This window comes from Anomalospiza imberbis, chromosome 28 (genome assembly GCF_031753505.1).
Source record: "Anomalospiza imberbis isolate Cuckoo-Finch-1a 21T00152 chromosome 28, ASM3175350v1, whole genome shotgun sequence".
Classification (NCBI taxonomy): domain Eukaryota; kingdom Metazoa; phylum Chordata; class Aves; order Passeriformes; family Viduidae; genus Anomalospiza; species Anomalospiza imberbis.
Window position 1 is genome coordinate 3044712 of NC_089708.1, and position 13340 is coordinate 3058051.

The 13340-nt window shown below is 46.9% G+C and overlaps 1 protein-coding gene across 4 annotated transcripts in view; it reads left to right on the forward strand.

Moving 5' to 3' along the window:
- DPYSL2 (dihydropyrimidinase like 2) overlaps positions 1-13340 on the forward strand; it is a 52902-nt gene that overhangs the window by 11611 nt on the left and 27951 nt on the right. For all 4 annotated transcript variants that reach the window (XM_068174529.1, XM_068174528.1, XM_068174527.1 and 1 more), the window contains 2 exons: positions 2318-2406; positions 3661-3845. In XM_068174529.1, the coding sequence (XP_068030630.1) occupies positions 2318-2406; positions 3661-3845 (274 nt within the window). The remainder of the gene's footprint in view (positions 1-2317; positions 2407-3660; positions 3846-13340) is intronic.

The following is a 13340-nucleotide window of genomic DNA, read 5'->3' on the forward strand; positions in this document are numbered from 1 at the left end:
TTCTTTTTTTTAAATTATTTTTTCTCTGGAAAAGGGAGTCAGTTTCCCTCCAAGAGTCCAATGGTAAAGAGTTTAAAAAGCTGCCTCTGTTTAAAAGGGCGGTGGAGGTTCCTGCTGAATCCCTGTCATGGGCCAGGAGTAGCATGACGCATTTTTTCTTCTGGCTGAACGCTCTGATTTATGTTCTGTGCACCCAATCCTCCTGCAAAGGAGTAGGAAAAATCAGATTCTGCTTCTGTTTGCTGTTGTGCAAACCTGGGATTATCAACCGAGGCTAACGCTGGAAAAAGGAGGATAATGGATGTGTGGCTGCCCTGATTTTGCTGCTGAATAGACACAGATTTGGTGGCAGGCCCTCGCAGGGATGTGAGCTGTGTGTGCTTTTGTCTCCAAGGTGGTGGAGATGAGCAGGAGGATTCGTCCTGATCTCAGAGCCTTGTCAAGAGCACAGCAGCAGCCCTGGTTACTGCCAGAAGCATCATTAAAATGCTCCAGGCTGCGTTTTTGTGGCCATTTTACATATATTTTTTCCCTTCTTCTTCCCTAATTAATGCCCAGTGTGTGAGGATTTGGGCTGTTGGTGGCATCCATGGCCAGGCTTTCCCATTTTAATGGCACGAGGAGCCTGCAGTGGAGGTGGGCATCAACACTGCAGTATTTCTGGAAATGGTAAACATGTAGGACAGTTTGCTGGAGAGGCTGGTATTGAAAGACAAGTGGGTTTTTCACACCCCACATTTATTCGCTCAGGTTTATTGGCATTTGCAGCAACTCCTAAATTTAAATTTTGAGGGTTTCTTTGTATTTGAAATCAGTAGCATTTTCCAGGGGAACTCTCCATTGCAGCAGGAGGAGGAAGGAGAAGCAGAAAAGGAGGGAGATGGACTTAACATCTCCTAGATGTTAAGCAGTGATACAAAAGATGGATATAATGGTATAAATCAGTATCTGATGCAATTCATGGAGCCCTTTTGGTGTTAAAAGAGCCGTGTCAGTTGAGAATTGGGTGCTCCAACGCTTCGGCTTTATTATGAGGAATTTGGGAAAATGCCCGATTGTGATGGTTCCTTCTGTTCAACCAATGGAGTTGGCACTTCAAAATCAGGGCCCTGAGCACCACCGTCACTGTTCTATATGTATTTTTCTATAAATTATTACATATATTTTCTATAAGTCCGTGGCACCTCTGAGTTAAAAGCGTAGCTTTTGATTTCCCCCGCCTTTGGCTGCGCTGGTATTGCTTTGTTCTCTTTCAGAGGTGTTTCTGTGAGAAGGGAGAAAAGAATCAGAGTAAGTGCAAGCACAGATCTGAGGGCCAAAGGTGGGGTTTAAACCAAAGATTCGCAGCATGTATGTGCTTTGCTTTAAATATTCATCTGCTGTAAAAATGCATCTGTGATGTGGGGAATGAAGGAACCAGGGGGATGTAGCAGCCAGACACTTTTAACTCTCCTCCCCATCAGGAGCTCTGCAGTGAGTTTGACTCTTGTTTATGACTACTGCAAGGAAGAAAAAAAAAAAGAAAAGAAAGCCAACATTTGTTTTCGACCTAAAATCTTGCAGAAGCAAGCTGTAACCTGGGCTGGGATAAAATCGCGCTGCCTGATAGCTGCCTTTTTATAATTGCCTTCCTGTTCCTGCCAAAGTGTCTTCTAATTTGAGGAAATTTTAATAACTGTTTTGTATATCCTTCCCTTAACCCTAATTTGCTAAATACGTGCATCTATTCCATCTGGTTCTGCAGTGGTGCTCTGGATCCACTGCATCAAAACATCACCGAAGTGGACCAAAGGAGTTTGTTTGTGTTGTGTAACCCCTGGCAACAGACTTTTGGGCCATTTCCCTGACAGCAGTTGACTCACGTTGAGCCAAACAGTGACTCCACTGTGTGGATGCATATAGGAAATTTTGCGTATGACCAAGGCAGAAAGAAAGAAGGGATGTGGTTCTAACACATCCCTCCAAGTGTTATTTAGTGCTGCTGCTGCAGGTGGTGGTGGCAGGCTTCAGGTAGGAGTGAAGCTGCCAGAGCAGATAAGATCACTGGAGCCTAGCTCTTTCCTCATTCTGATTTTGGTTTTTTTCTTTTTTTTTTTTTTTTTTTTTTGGCTCATCAGTGATGAAAGGCCTTGCAGATGAAATAAAGCATTTTATCTTTCCAGTTGAAAGTGCAGCAGTTGACTCGTGTTTTGATGTGTGCTGGTGAATAATGTAGAGGTTGTTGCCTTCCCTCCTCTTTCATCTCTGGAGTGACACTGCAGACTGTCAGCTCTCCCATTGAATAATTGTGGCTTGTGCTGTGCTTCTTTTGTTGTAGAGCGATCGTCTTTTGATCAAAGGTGGTAAAATAGTTAATGACGACCAGTCCTTCTATGCAGACATTTACATGGAGGATGGGTTGATAAAGTAAGTGAAGCCTCATCGTGGGACTGGGTATGTACAGAAATGCACTGCAGAATGGCTGGAATAGCTTTATCTCGAAGAGATCTATTCAATTGTAGTGAAAAATGGATATTTCCACGTCTATCCGGGTGTTTAATGAAGGAGCTTTAAAAGCAGGGTATTGAATAAATAAACAACTGGGCCCAAACCCTGCTGGCTCCGAGGAGGTACTTACATGTGCTTAATTTTAGCCATGAGAGCAGCCCCATGCTGAGATGACACATGTGTTTGAAGTTATCTGTGCTGTAAAGTTTCACTGAGTTATGACTTCAGATATTTTGAATTCAGAGTTCAGCGTCCTAACACAATTCTCTTTTAGGCTTGGAGGCTGGACTTAGGTGACCTCTGGAAGTCTCTTACAGTGCTGACTTGTCTGGGTCTGTGATGCAGAGATCAGTCCAACCCCCCTTCAAGTAAAAAAGGACCCTGTAGTGGAAGAGGTTCAGACCTCTTTCTGTGTTTTCAGGCCTGGAACATGTGTTCCTGGCATATTAAATGTGTAACAGATTTCTTTGGAAAATTACTCCTAGGAAAAAACAGACAAGCCAGAGGTTACAAACAAGGAATTTTCCTGTTCTGGCTAAACAGTCAGCACATGTGCTTTTTCAATCAAGGTTAAAAGTTAAAGGAGCCAGCCAGAGACAGCTAATTAATTGCATCCACTACTGCACTGCTAAAAATAGGTCTGTGAAGAGTTGGACTGGAGAGATCTCTGAGGGTCTCACCAGGAATCTGGTGACCAATTTCTGCTTGAATTTATGTTTGTGTAGGGACTCTGTAATACTTACATATGAGAGGAAGGTAGAAAATAAAGAAGCAAAAATTCTTTCAGTGTTCCCAAACCAATGGTAACATCAAAACTGCTGTTAGAGAGCTGGAGTCAAGTGTTGAGCTGCTGCTTTAAAAAGTCCAGCCCCAGGAAAGCTATGTTGCCTGCAGTGATTATCCATCACCAGCACAGCCCCTTCCAGAGGGGCTCCTTCTTTTCCTTCCTTTAATGTTGTCCCAAAGTCCTGAAGGAATTGCACACTTAACTCACCGTTAGGCAACTGCTTCCCCAGGAAGACTAAAACACCCTCAGCCCTGTGTGTGCTGGTCCTGTGCCCTGCTTCATATGGAAAAAGACAACTGCAGCTAGGCTAAGTAGCACAGGGGTGTTTGTTTACAGGCTGCTTACCTGGGTGTGCCTGACCTGCTTCTCAAAACCTCTTTCCCCAGGCAAATAGGGGAGAACTTGATCGTGCCAGGGGGAGTGAAAACTATCGAGGCCCACGGCAGGATGGTGATTCCTGGAGGGATCGACGTCCACACCCGGTTCCAGATGCCAGAGCAGGGGATGACATCTGCTGATGATTTCTTCCAAGGGACCAAGGCTGCATTGGCTGGAGGCACCACCATGATCAGTAAGTGCCTGCTTTCCTCTTCCAGCAAAGCTGGGCTTTTCTCTTTCCCAGATACGAGCAGGAGCTGCAGGAGTCACCTTGTTCTAGACCAGTGGGTGATGTCTGGCCAGGTTGCTGGGAAAGGCTTGTGGGAATAAGGGCGGAAAAGCAGGACTCCAGGATTTCCCCATCTTGCAGTTGTCACTCATTTCACTTGTCTTCCCTTGCTGGTGGTGTGACTTCAGCAGGTTTTTGGGTCTGCTCCTGCTGGAACCAGTGTCTCTGTGACCTCTGGCTCCAGAGTGAGGAGCAGATCCCCCACATTCCTGTGCCTTGGTCCCTTGTCTGTGGAGAGATCTATTGTGCTTCTCACACCCAGAAGCCTGATGCCAGTGTTCAGTGTGTCTTTGAAAACTGGGCCACTCATTTCAGGATCTGCTTTAGCCACCAGGATTTTTGTTAGTGTAGCTCCGCTTGGGCTCATCTCCTCCTCTGGAGACAGAGAGGAATTGTGAAGTGAAAATACCTCAAAATAAAAAGGACAGACCGACTGTTGTGCTGGCAGCAGGATTAGATACTTGGGGTGTTCCCTTCTGCCTCTAAAATGCCTCAGGAATGACTTCCAGGCTATCTGTCCCTGCTTATGATGGCCACAGGATCTTAAAACTCCACAAGCAAGTCATAACCTTGTAACTTTGAGCCAGAGGAAAAATCCAAACCCCTCTGTTTGTTGCAGGGCAGCTGATCAGGTGTAAAAATCTACCATGGTGTCCCAGGCTCTGTTGCTGCATGTGGGAATGAGGGATAAGGGTGTGAAGTGATCCAAAATCTGAGCATCTCAAGTCTTTCGTGTACTCTCAGGTGCTGGCATTCCACAGGATGGGAGTTCAGGTACAGAGGAATAAAAGAAGCTGATTCAGAACATGTATTGGTGTCTATTGTCCAGCCCATGGGTATAAAGAGATCTTAGGCACAGCCAGGAACCAGCTTAACTCTGCTCAGTTCAAGCCAAGCTCTGCATGGGCTGGAACATCCTCATCTCCCAGAGCAGGATTGTGAGCAGTCCTTGATCCCTGGCCTGGTGGGTGGACTTGAACTGACTGACAGGAGGCTGGAAGCAGGTCTTAGTCTGATGCTTCAAACAAATAAAATAACTCGGGGAAATTATTTTTCATAACATTATCACTTCGGAGTGTGAGGTTTGTGTGTGAAGATAACCTCACCCACACAGGGGATGCGGCTGTGGATGGTTCCTTTGTGCACACTAATACCCAGTTCTCCTTCAAATCTTTGCTGTCAACTTAAATCAATAGCACTGAAATGGTTTTTTATGTTCAGTCTCAGTTCATTGACTTTGTTTCGTTGGTTGTTCCTTTGTTAGAGTACCTGGTTCACACTTGAATTATCATTTTGTTCTTCCTTGTTAAGTTGAATTAGATCAAAATAACATTCTCTGTCATCTGCATGTGACCTTTCAGCGGCACTGTTCCCCTCAGTGGCACTTTTTGAAAGTAGAAATTGGTTTGGCAAATTTTTTTTGGAGTAGCCCTTTACTTTGGTTGCCTAATTTTACCTCTGCATAGCTTCCTGCTTCAGAAATCCTTTATCTGTGTAAATATTTATTGCCTTTATGGCTGTAGTACCTGAACACCTCACTAATGATAATGTATCATTTTTCTGAGTTAGGGAGGTGGAAGGAGAATACCCCATTTTACAATTTCTCCTTTTACAGCTATGAAAGTGAACATAATTTGGATTATGACCATGGGCAAGCCATTGAGGAGGCTAGGGATTAAACTTGACCATCTTGAGTATCTCAGATTAAGACACCAAAATACAAAATCATCTCTGAACAACAACAACAAAAAAAATCTTCCTGAGACTGCAGCAAGGACTAATTGGACTAAATAGGATGATGGAGAGACATTTCTGATGGGTGGGAATCAGCAACTGGAGCAGTGGAAAGCAGGATGAATGATCCAGAGTAGACTTCAAAGCTTCAGAGCCTCTGCCCTGTGTCAGCTCAGCTGTTTCTCTGAGCAAAATTACAGCACTTGGAAAAGTTCTTCCACAGTGAAGCTCTGGTGAACACTCTCTTGGTGGGTGGCCCTTGGGCTTCACCAGAGCAGGTGGGAGTTGTGGTGGATGGCAATATTTTTTCTCTTATCACTAACAGGACAATATTTAGTGAGCTGGATTTGCGATATCACAAATTGCAGCCTGAAAATGACACTCTTATCTCATTGTATGTTTGAAATGCTGGGATTTTGCAAAGGAAATCTGCTCCTCCCATGGACTTGTATCCAGCTGTGTCTCTGTTCTTCAGTCTTTTTTAGGAAAAAACACTTCTTTTTGGATGTGAGATTTGTGGAAAAAAACCACCCAATTTCTCATTAGTGCTTTAAGCAAACCTTGTGTGATTTATTGACAAATACCTTTACTCCATCTGTTTCTCTGCTTTATGCAAAACCCTCACTTTGGGCACACAAACAGCTTCCTCAGCTTCATGCTTCAATTTATTTCACATTTTTGTGCTGGAGGGCACTTTAAGGCAGTTTACAATCATTTTAGGGAAATACTTGTTTTGCATGCAGTTTTCAGTGAAATTGAACCAAGAACCTTGGAGAGACTTCCACTGAAGGTTGGTCTACAAAAATTGTGGGTGAAATTCTGACTTTGTTGAGTTTTGGCATCAATCTGCATTGCCAGGAATCCACCTGGAGGATCTGCTTTGGTGAACCTCATTTTCAGGTCAGATCAAATTCAATGTTGCTCCTTTGAGTCTCATGGCAGACACATCCAAGGAATGCACAGGAATGTAACCTGTTGTTTCCAAGCCCTGTCCTCATTTGCTTGTTCCTCTCTAAATTCATCCCTGCAGCATCAGGGAGGGGGAATCAGATGGATCCTGGTGTCAAATGCAACAATTGTGTGGTTTTTTTGTGGCACCGGGGGAAATTTATCCTGGTGGGAAGCAGATCTAGCTCCGATCCAGGGCTTCCCAGCCGATCAGGGGAAAGGGGCTGGGGGTGAGGATCCAAATCTGCCCTTTTGTCTCTCTGCCCCTTGCTTTGCTGACCCCTCCCTAGGTTGCTCAGCTCAGGAGTTAGGGCTGATTGCTTTTTCTGCTGGCTCCCCTGAGGCCATCTGAGCAGGAATTCCAGCTATGATCCTTCTGTCTCTCCCCTCTGCAGTGCCAAAGGCAAAGTTCCAGCTGACTTTGCTAAGGGAGGAACAAACAGAGTTGGTTTTGCCTGAAATGACGTATTGTGATATCTTTGTTTTTCTGCAGTGACAATTTGCACAGTCCTTTTCTTGGCCCCCACCTTAGAAAAATATTGGTGTGGGTATGTTAGCTGAAAAACCCTCCCTCTGGGTTTTAGGATGACATTGCTCTGGGAAAAAAACTTGGATTGTCGCCCTTTTGAAATGTCAGAATGCAGTGTTTGGGCATTAAGTTGAAAGGAGAATTCCAGAATGCTCTGCAGAGAATTTTGATGGAGAGAGGAGTATTAAATATGCCCCAACCTGTTCTGGTTGCTTCCCTAAACTTCCCTGTATTCCATGGAAAGAGAACAGTCCTTCCAGAGTTTTGGAAAAGGACTCTGCCTGAAGTTTCCCTCTCCAAGAGGCTAAAGTTTTGGTGAGCTAAAAAATGGCATTTTTCATAGACTCACAAACCATCCTGAGTTTAAAGGGATGATCACCAAAGCCCAATGCCTGGCTCTGCACAAGACACACCTATTTTTGAGCCCCTGTTTTCAGAACCTGAGCTTGGTTAACACCCCAGGAAATAACCCAGTCCCTGGAGCTGGGAGAGGAGGAAGAATCCCTGCTAGGAACAGGGTGGCCTCTCGGAACCTGTTGATGGTTTGGTTGCTGCTTAACTGTGATGGGTGAAATCCCCATCAAAATCAGTGGAAATACTCCCCCTGATTTGAGCAGGGGCAGGATTGCCTCTGTCTGCTCCCAGCCCTGCAGAAGGGATGAGAAAGTTAAGCTCTGTATATTTACTGGCTCTCTGATCCCTGAGCCTGGTTAATGTCCCAGTGAGAACTCCATCCATCCAGGCCAGCTCCCACACACATTTGGGCCCCTCCTCCCAGACTCTGCTTCTTCTCTGGTATCTGCTGTCCCTGGGTGAAATCTCTTGCTGACATTGCCTCTCTTGACTCAGTCAACCACTGTTATAATCATAGAGAGAAATTACAGTGAGAGAAATGATAGCTTTTTCTGGCCTGGTGGCTTGGAAGCCAGCAGCCTTTTGAACTCGAGTAGCAGTTATCCTAATGACATGGGGAGGGAAGGCTGGGGAGGGGAGCCTGTGTATCTTGGGAAGTTCAGGAAATGAAGGGGAGCCTCACATGGGCTGCTGTCGGCTCCCTAATTCCTGACCCTGCTATTAAAGAGCTCCTGTGGGCAGCTTGGCAGGGGTTTGAGCAGGGTTTGAGCTGCCCAGCCACAATCAAACTCAAAGTGAGGTGACACCAGGTCTCCCAGGTCTTTCTGAAGATCACCACCTTGCTGGAAGGAGATGTTTCTAGTCAGGAATGATTCCTCACCTCTTGGGTTTTGATCTAAGTGTGACAGAGAATGCCCCAAAGGAGATCAGACTCTGTGATAGTCTCAGCTTAAAGTGTGGTTTAGACAGAATGAGGGTGTGGGGTGGTATTTAAACCCACCAGTGGAGATTAAATCCTATTCTACCTGACTGGGTGCATTTATTTTCTATTATCAGGGTTAGTCTTGTGCTGGTCTAGAGTTTAAATGGCGAGAGGAAGAGGAGGGAAGCAGAGACAGAAGGAAGTGACAGCAGTGGTCAGGCGGGGACTTGTGGCCAAGCTGGAATTATAAAACCAAGTGTTTTGCATCCAAGAGCAGCGACCACAGAGCTGCAGTGTCTCCCCAGGTCCCTGGCTGTGTGTACACAGCACTGCATTGTTCCACAGGCACCAGCCCCAGTCTGTTTCTCTTTGCACCCAGAGATGAAAGAGGAACTGTGCCCTGGGACCAGCCCTGCAGACGGGCTGCCTCGGCTCTGGAAGTCGTTTCTCTTTCTGGCAGCAGTTCTTCTGCCCCAAAGAAATGTTTAATTCTCTAGAAACATAGTGAAAATGTCCACACATTAGTGGGAATTTCTATGAGTGGGAGTCCTTGCTCTCTCTGACTGGAATAATGGCATTGCCACACAGAGGTGCAGAGTCCCTCCTGCCCTGTCCCTCCTCTCTCCAGCTCCCCTTGGTCCTTTTTACAGCCCCAAAACCAGCCTTGGCCCTGATTCACCCTAAATCTCTTTGCTTCACCAGCTTCCAGCTTCCTGCTGCTGTGTTTGTACCTTTCATTCAGGGCAGGCTTAAAATCTGTAATGAGAAAGTGGGGCTGTAAGCAGAGCTGGGCAGTTCCCTGGTGTGAGCTCCTCTTCCTGAGCTTTTAAACCCCTCTAAGTCCATTAGGCTCTGCCTGCAGTGGGCTGTGCAGCCTCTGTCCGGGGCTTGCTCCGCTCCCAGCATCCCAGCAGTGCTGGATGGGATCCCCCATTGTTCTGGTGGGGATTCCAGCGGGGGCTCATGGGGATCTGCCAAGTCCTTGATGTCCCTTGCCAGAGAGCACAGGAGGAAACAGCTGTGCAGACCTCAGATGTGTTGTGTGTTTCTGTGTGTGCTGAGGGGGCATTTTTTGACCCTTTGGGCTGTAGCTATTGTTTGCCACCTCTCTGTGCTGTGAGGAACAGGCTCCTGCGGGGAGCACACAGGGGCTCAGGAACTGCGTGGCTGTGTAGGGTGATGCAGGAGACCTGTGGTGTGGTGCGGTGTTTAACGCTGGCTGTCACATACTCAGCTGGGCCATCACCCCCCCTCAGTGCTGAAAGGTGAAATCACTTGCCCGCTGTTGGGCTGGAGTCCTGTGAAAGCTCTGCAGTCTAGCCTGGCTTGTTTCTGAGTCAGTCAGGAGATTTTTCCCTATTTTCCCATCTTTTCCTTCCCTGCTGGAGACCCCGCTCCTTGCTCCTCTCCCATCCTTCTGCCTCTTGGTAGCACTGATTTTTTTAAAGAGCAGGTGAGGAGTCCCTTTCTCCGTTTGCTTTGACCCATTCTGCTCCAGCCCCTCCCTGAGCAGGAAGGAGGGGTTGGAATCAATTCCATGCATGCTGGAGCTGGGTTTAGTTCTGAGCACACAAGTGCTGGAGTGGCAGCAGTTCTGACAGTGCAGATGTGACTGACCTAGATTTTTCCATGCATGCAAAAAGAGGGATTTATTTCAGGAGAAATTAACCTGTGTTGTCTGTTGATGCAATAGCACTTAATGCCTTTTATTCCATTTAATGCTGGGGACCAACGGTGCTGCTTTCCCACTGCGTGGGGAAGAGTTCTTTTGCTTGAAGAGCTGCTTTGAAGTGCTTTTCTTACAGAATCACAGAATGGTTTGGGTTGGAAGGGACCCTAAAGATCATCTTGTTCCACCCTCTGCCATGGGCAGGGTACCTTCCACTACGCAGGTTGTTCCAAGCCCTGTCGAGCCTGTCCTTAAACACTTCCAGGGATGGGGAACCTAAGCCAGGGCCTCACCACCCTTATAATAAAGTATTTCTTCCTAATACATCATTTAAACCTGCCCTCCTTCTGCTTAAGGCCACCCCCCCCGTGTCCTACGACTACATGCCCTTGTGAAAAGTCCCAAAAATCCCCAAATTCTTGCTTTCTTTGTCCAGCATTCTCATCCCCAAGTTCCAGGCCTTAGAGATGACACGGAAGTTAAAGAGCCAGTGGATCTCTCTGATGTATTGTTTCTCACCCAGCCACTTACATCAATGGACTTGATGTTTTCATGGGGGCAGGTGCAAAAGTTGGCTCCTCCAGGTCTGCCGTGGATGGAAAAAAAAAAAAAATCTTAAAAAATAAAATGAAACTATCCACCTCGCTTCATATAACATCATTAGCTGCTTGGGACAGGTTTTCAGAGCATGTGTGTCAAACCTTGCTAGATAAAGTGTCTTAATCACCTTCAAGTTTTGACAAGGTCTTCAAGGAGGCAGTAGGAACAAGCTCTTTTCTTGGCCTCTTTTCCTGGGCAGGGAATTTTTGCCTCCCCACCAAGTGTTCAATGCCTTGGCTGCTTTTGCCTTCCTGTGAGCTTGACTCAGCAGAAAATGCCCTGGTCAGGCAGGGCCTTTCAGCTCTCCACGTTAGAAACTAGCTCTGTGTGCCATGGGAGGGCAGCAAGTGGAGCCTGAAAGAAGCAAAGGCTGTAACCAGCTGCAGGATTCCCCACTTGGGATGGATTTGGAGTGCTGCCTGTGGAGTGGGATTTGCTGTCTTTGATCAGCAGAGCCTTTTTTCCCTCTTTCCTTCAGCCCCGGTGCCTTTAGAGTTCGTAGATCCCATCTGTTTCTTAGAAACTGGATTTTTAAAAAATCTTTCTGGTGAGAGGGAGAATCGTTTGAGGAATACAAATGAGCTCCTCCTGTCTGGCACACTTAAATCACACTCAGGAACTGCCAGTTGTTAGCAGCTTGGGGCTGTGCCTGCATCTTTTCACAGCCCTCACTCCCATGGAAGCCCTGTGCATTTGCAAGGAATGCAGGGATGGACATTTACAAGTTATGGCTTCTGGGAGAACTCTTTTCTTCCCTTAGTACCCCGCAGTTGGTGTTGGGACCCTGTCTGTGACAGTGGGAATGTTATTCCATTTCTCCGTGCCGGTTGCTGGCTATCTATTATGGGAGGTGGCTTTGTTGCTGAGGGGTTGTGGTTTCAATTCAAATTAATTAAGCTCACCTAGAGCCTCATATCATGAGTAAAAAGTGATTATTTTTACGAAGAGCTACCTGAGAAGCTGGTGTGGGCAACACTTGGAAGTAAGGGGATAATCCCTGTCCCTCCCACTTGGCATCTGCAGATCCAGAGGAAAGTGCTTTTTGGCTTCCTATTGTAGGTAAAAGAAGGAACTTGTAGATTTCACTTGCAAATATTAACTGGGAGAGGCTTTGGTTGGTTTCCAGAGCCCACCAAAAAGGGCTCAGCTTTTGGAAGCTTCTCTTTTGGCCACTTGTCCGAGTGTGTTTCCACCACGTTGCTTTTGTCCCTAGAAGCAGCTACATATGTGCAGCATGGATATTTTTGGAATCTGGGGGACTCAATGGTAGTGTTTTACATATGAATGAAATTCCCTGGCACAGCTTCCAAGCAGCAGGAGCTGGGGAAGGAGTTCCTGGAGAACCCTCCCAAATTATTGCACAGCCCTGAGCTGGTGGAGGGAAGGGGAGAAGCTCTCAAACAACAAAACCCTGAGTGGTTTGTGCCTCCAAATTGGGGTTCTTCATGGGCCTGGCAAGATTCCAGACTTCTTGAAAAGCCGGGCAGGGCCGGTTCAGCATCCAGGGCTGTGTCACAGGATTGTCTATTCAAATATCCCAATATTGCTTCAAAAAAATCTCATTCCAGAGTGGCTGTCAGTTAATGATACTTTCCACCAGGCTTTTCTTTACTTCAGATAAGATTTCTGAGGATTAGTATCAGTGTCCCAAGAGAAGAGTTTGGCTACTGATGGGCTACAAAGGACTTTTCAGCCTGATGGGCAGAGACTCTTTCCACTGTGAATGGAAAAAGTTTTGGAAAGCCTTTGTAGTGCAGCTGGGAAAAATGTAGGTGTGCAGTGTGTTCTTAGAAGTAGAATTAGGCCGTGGAACCAGGACCAGAGTTGAGGACTCTGAACCAGTCAGTCCTCCTGCAGTGCAAACACTCAGTCATAGAGGGGAAGGTGGCAGCTGGATGGAGCAACTCCCACTGAGCCATCCTGCCCAGATCCAGGGGCAATTCCGGCTGTTCACGGAATCCCAGAATGATTTCAGTTGGAAGGGATTTTAAAGTCCATCCATTCCCACCTCCTGCCATGGGCAGAGACACCTCCCACTATCCCAGATTGCTCTGACCCCTGTCCAGCCTGGCCTTGGACAGGGATGGGGCAACCTGGGCAAGCTGTGCCAGGGCCTCCCCACCCTTATAGTAAAGAATTTCCTTCTAATGCCAGGTTTGAGACAGGGAATTAAGCCGAGGAGGTGTAGAAAGCAGCAGTTGTCCCTAAAGACTTGGTGCATGGAAAAAACAAAAGTAAGATCTTGTGTGTAGGAGTTTCCCGAACCAGTTTGCTGCAGGATGGGTGGGCAGCTCAAGTGCTGCCCAGGAGTGATGCTTTGTGCCCCAAACCTTGGATCCTTCACAGGTCTAGGAAGACACCAGACAGCTTCTGAGGCCAGGCTGGGCTGGCTCAGGGCTGGAGGAGGAAGTTCAGCCGCTGGGGAAGTTAGGACCTCCCACAGGTTAATGATTTCAGGAAGCACAAGAGCTAATTTGCAGGCAATATCAGTGCCACAGAGTGGAGGGAACACCTGCAGATGGGCAGGTGTGGGCAGGAAATGGCTGTGTGAGGGCTGGATGTGCTGCTTGATCCTCGTCCTTTGGTGGAAACCAGGTTCTGCTGCACCTCCCACCGGGTTTTCTCCATAAACACAGGAACGTT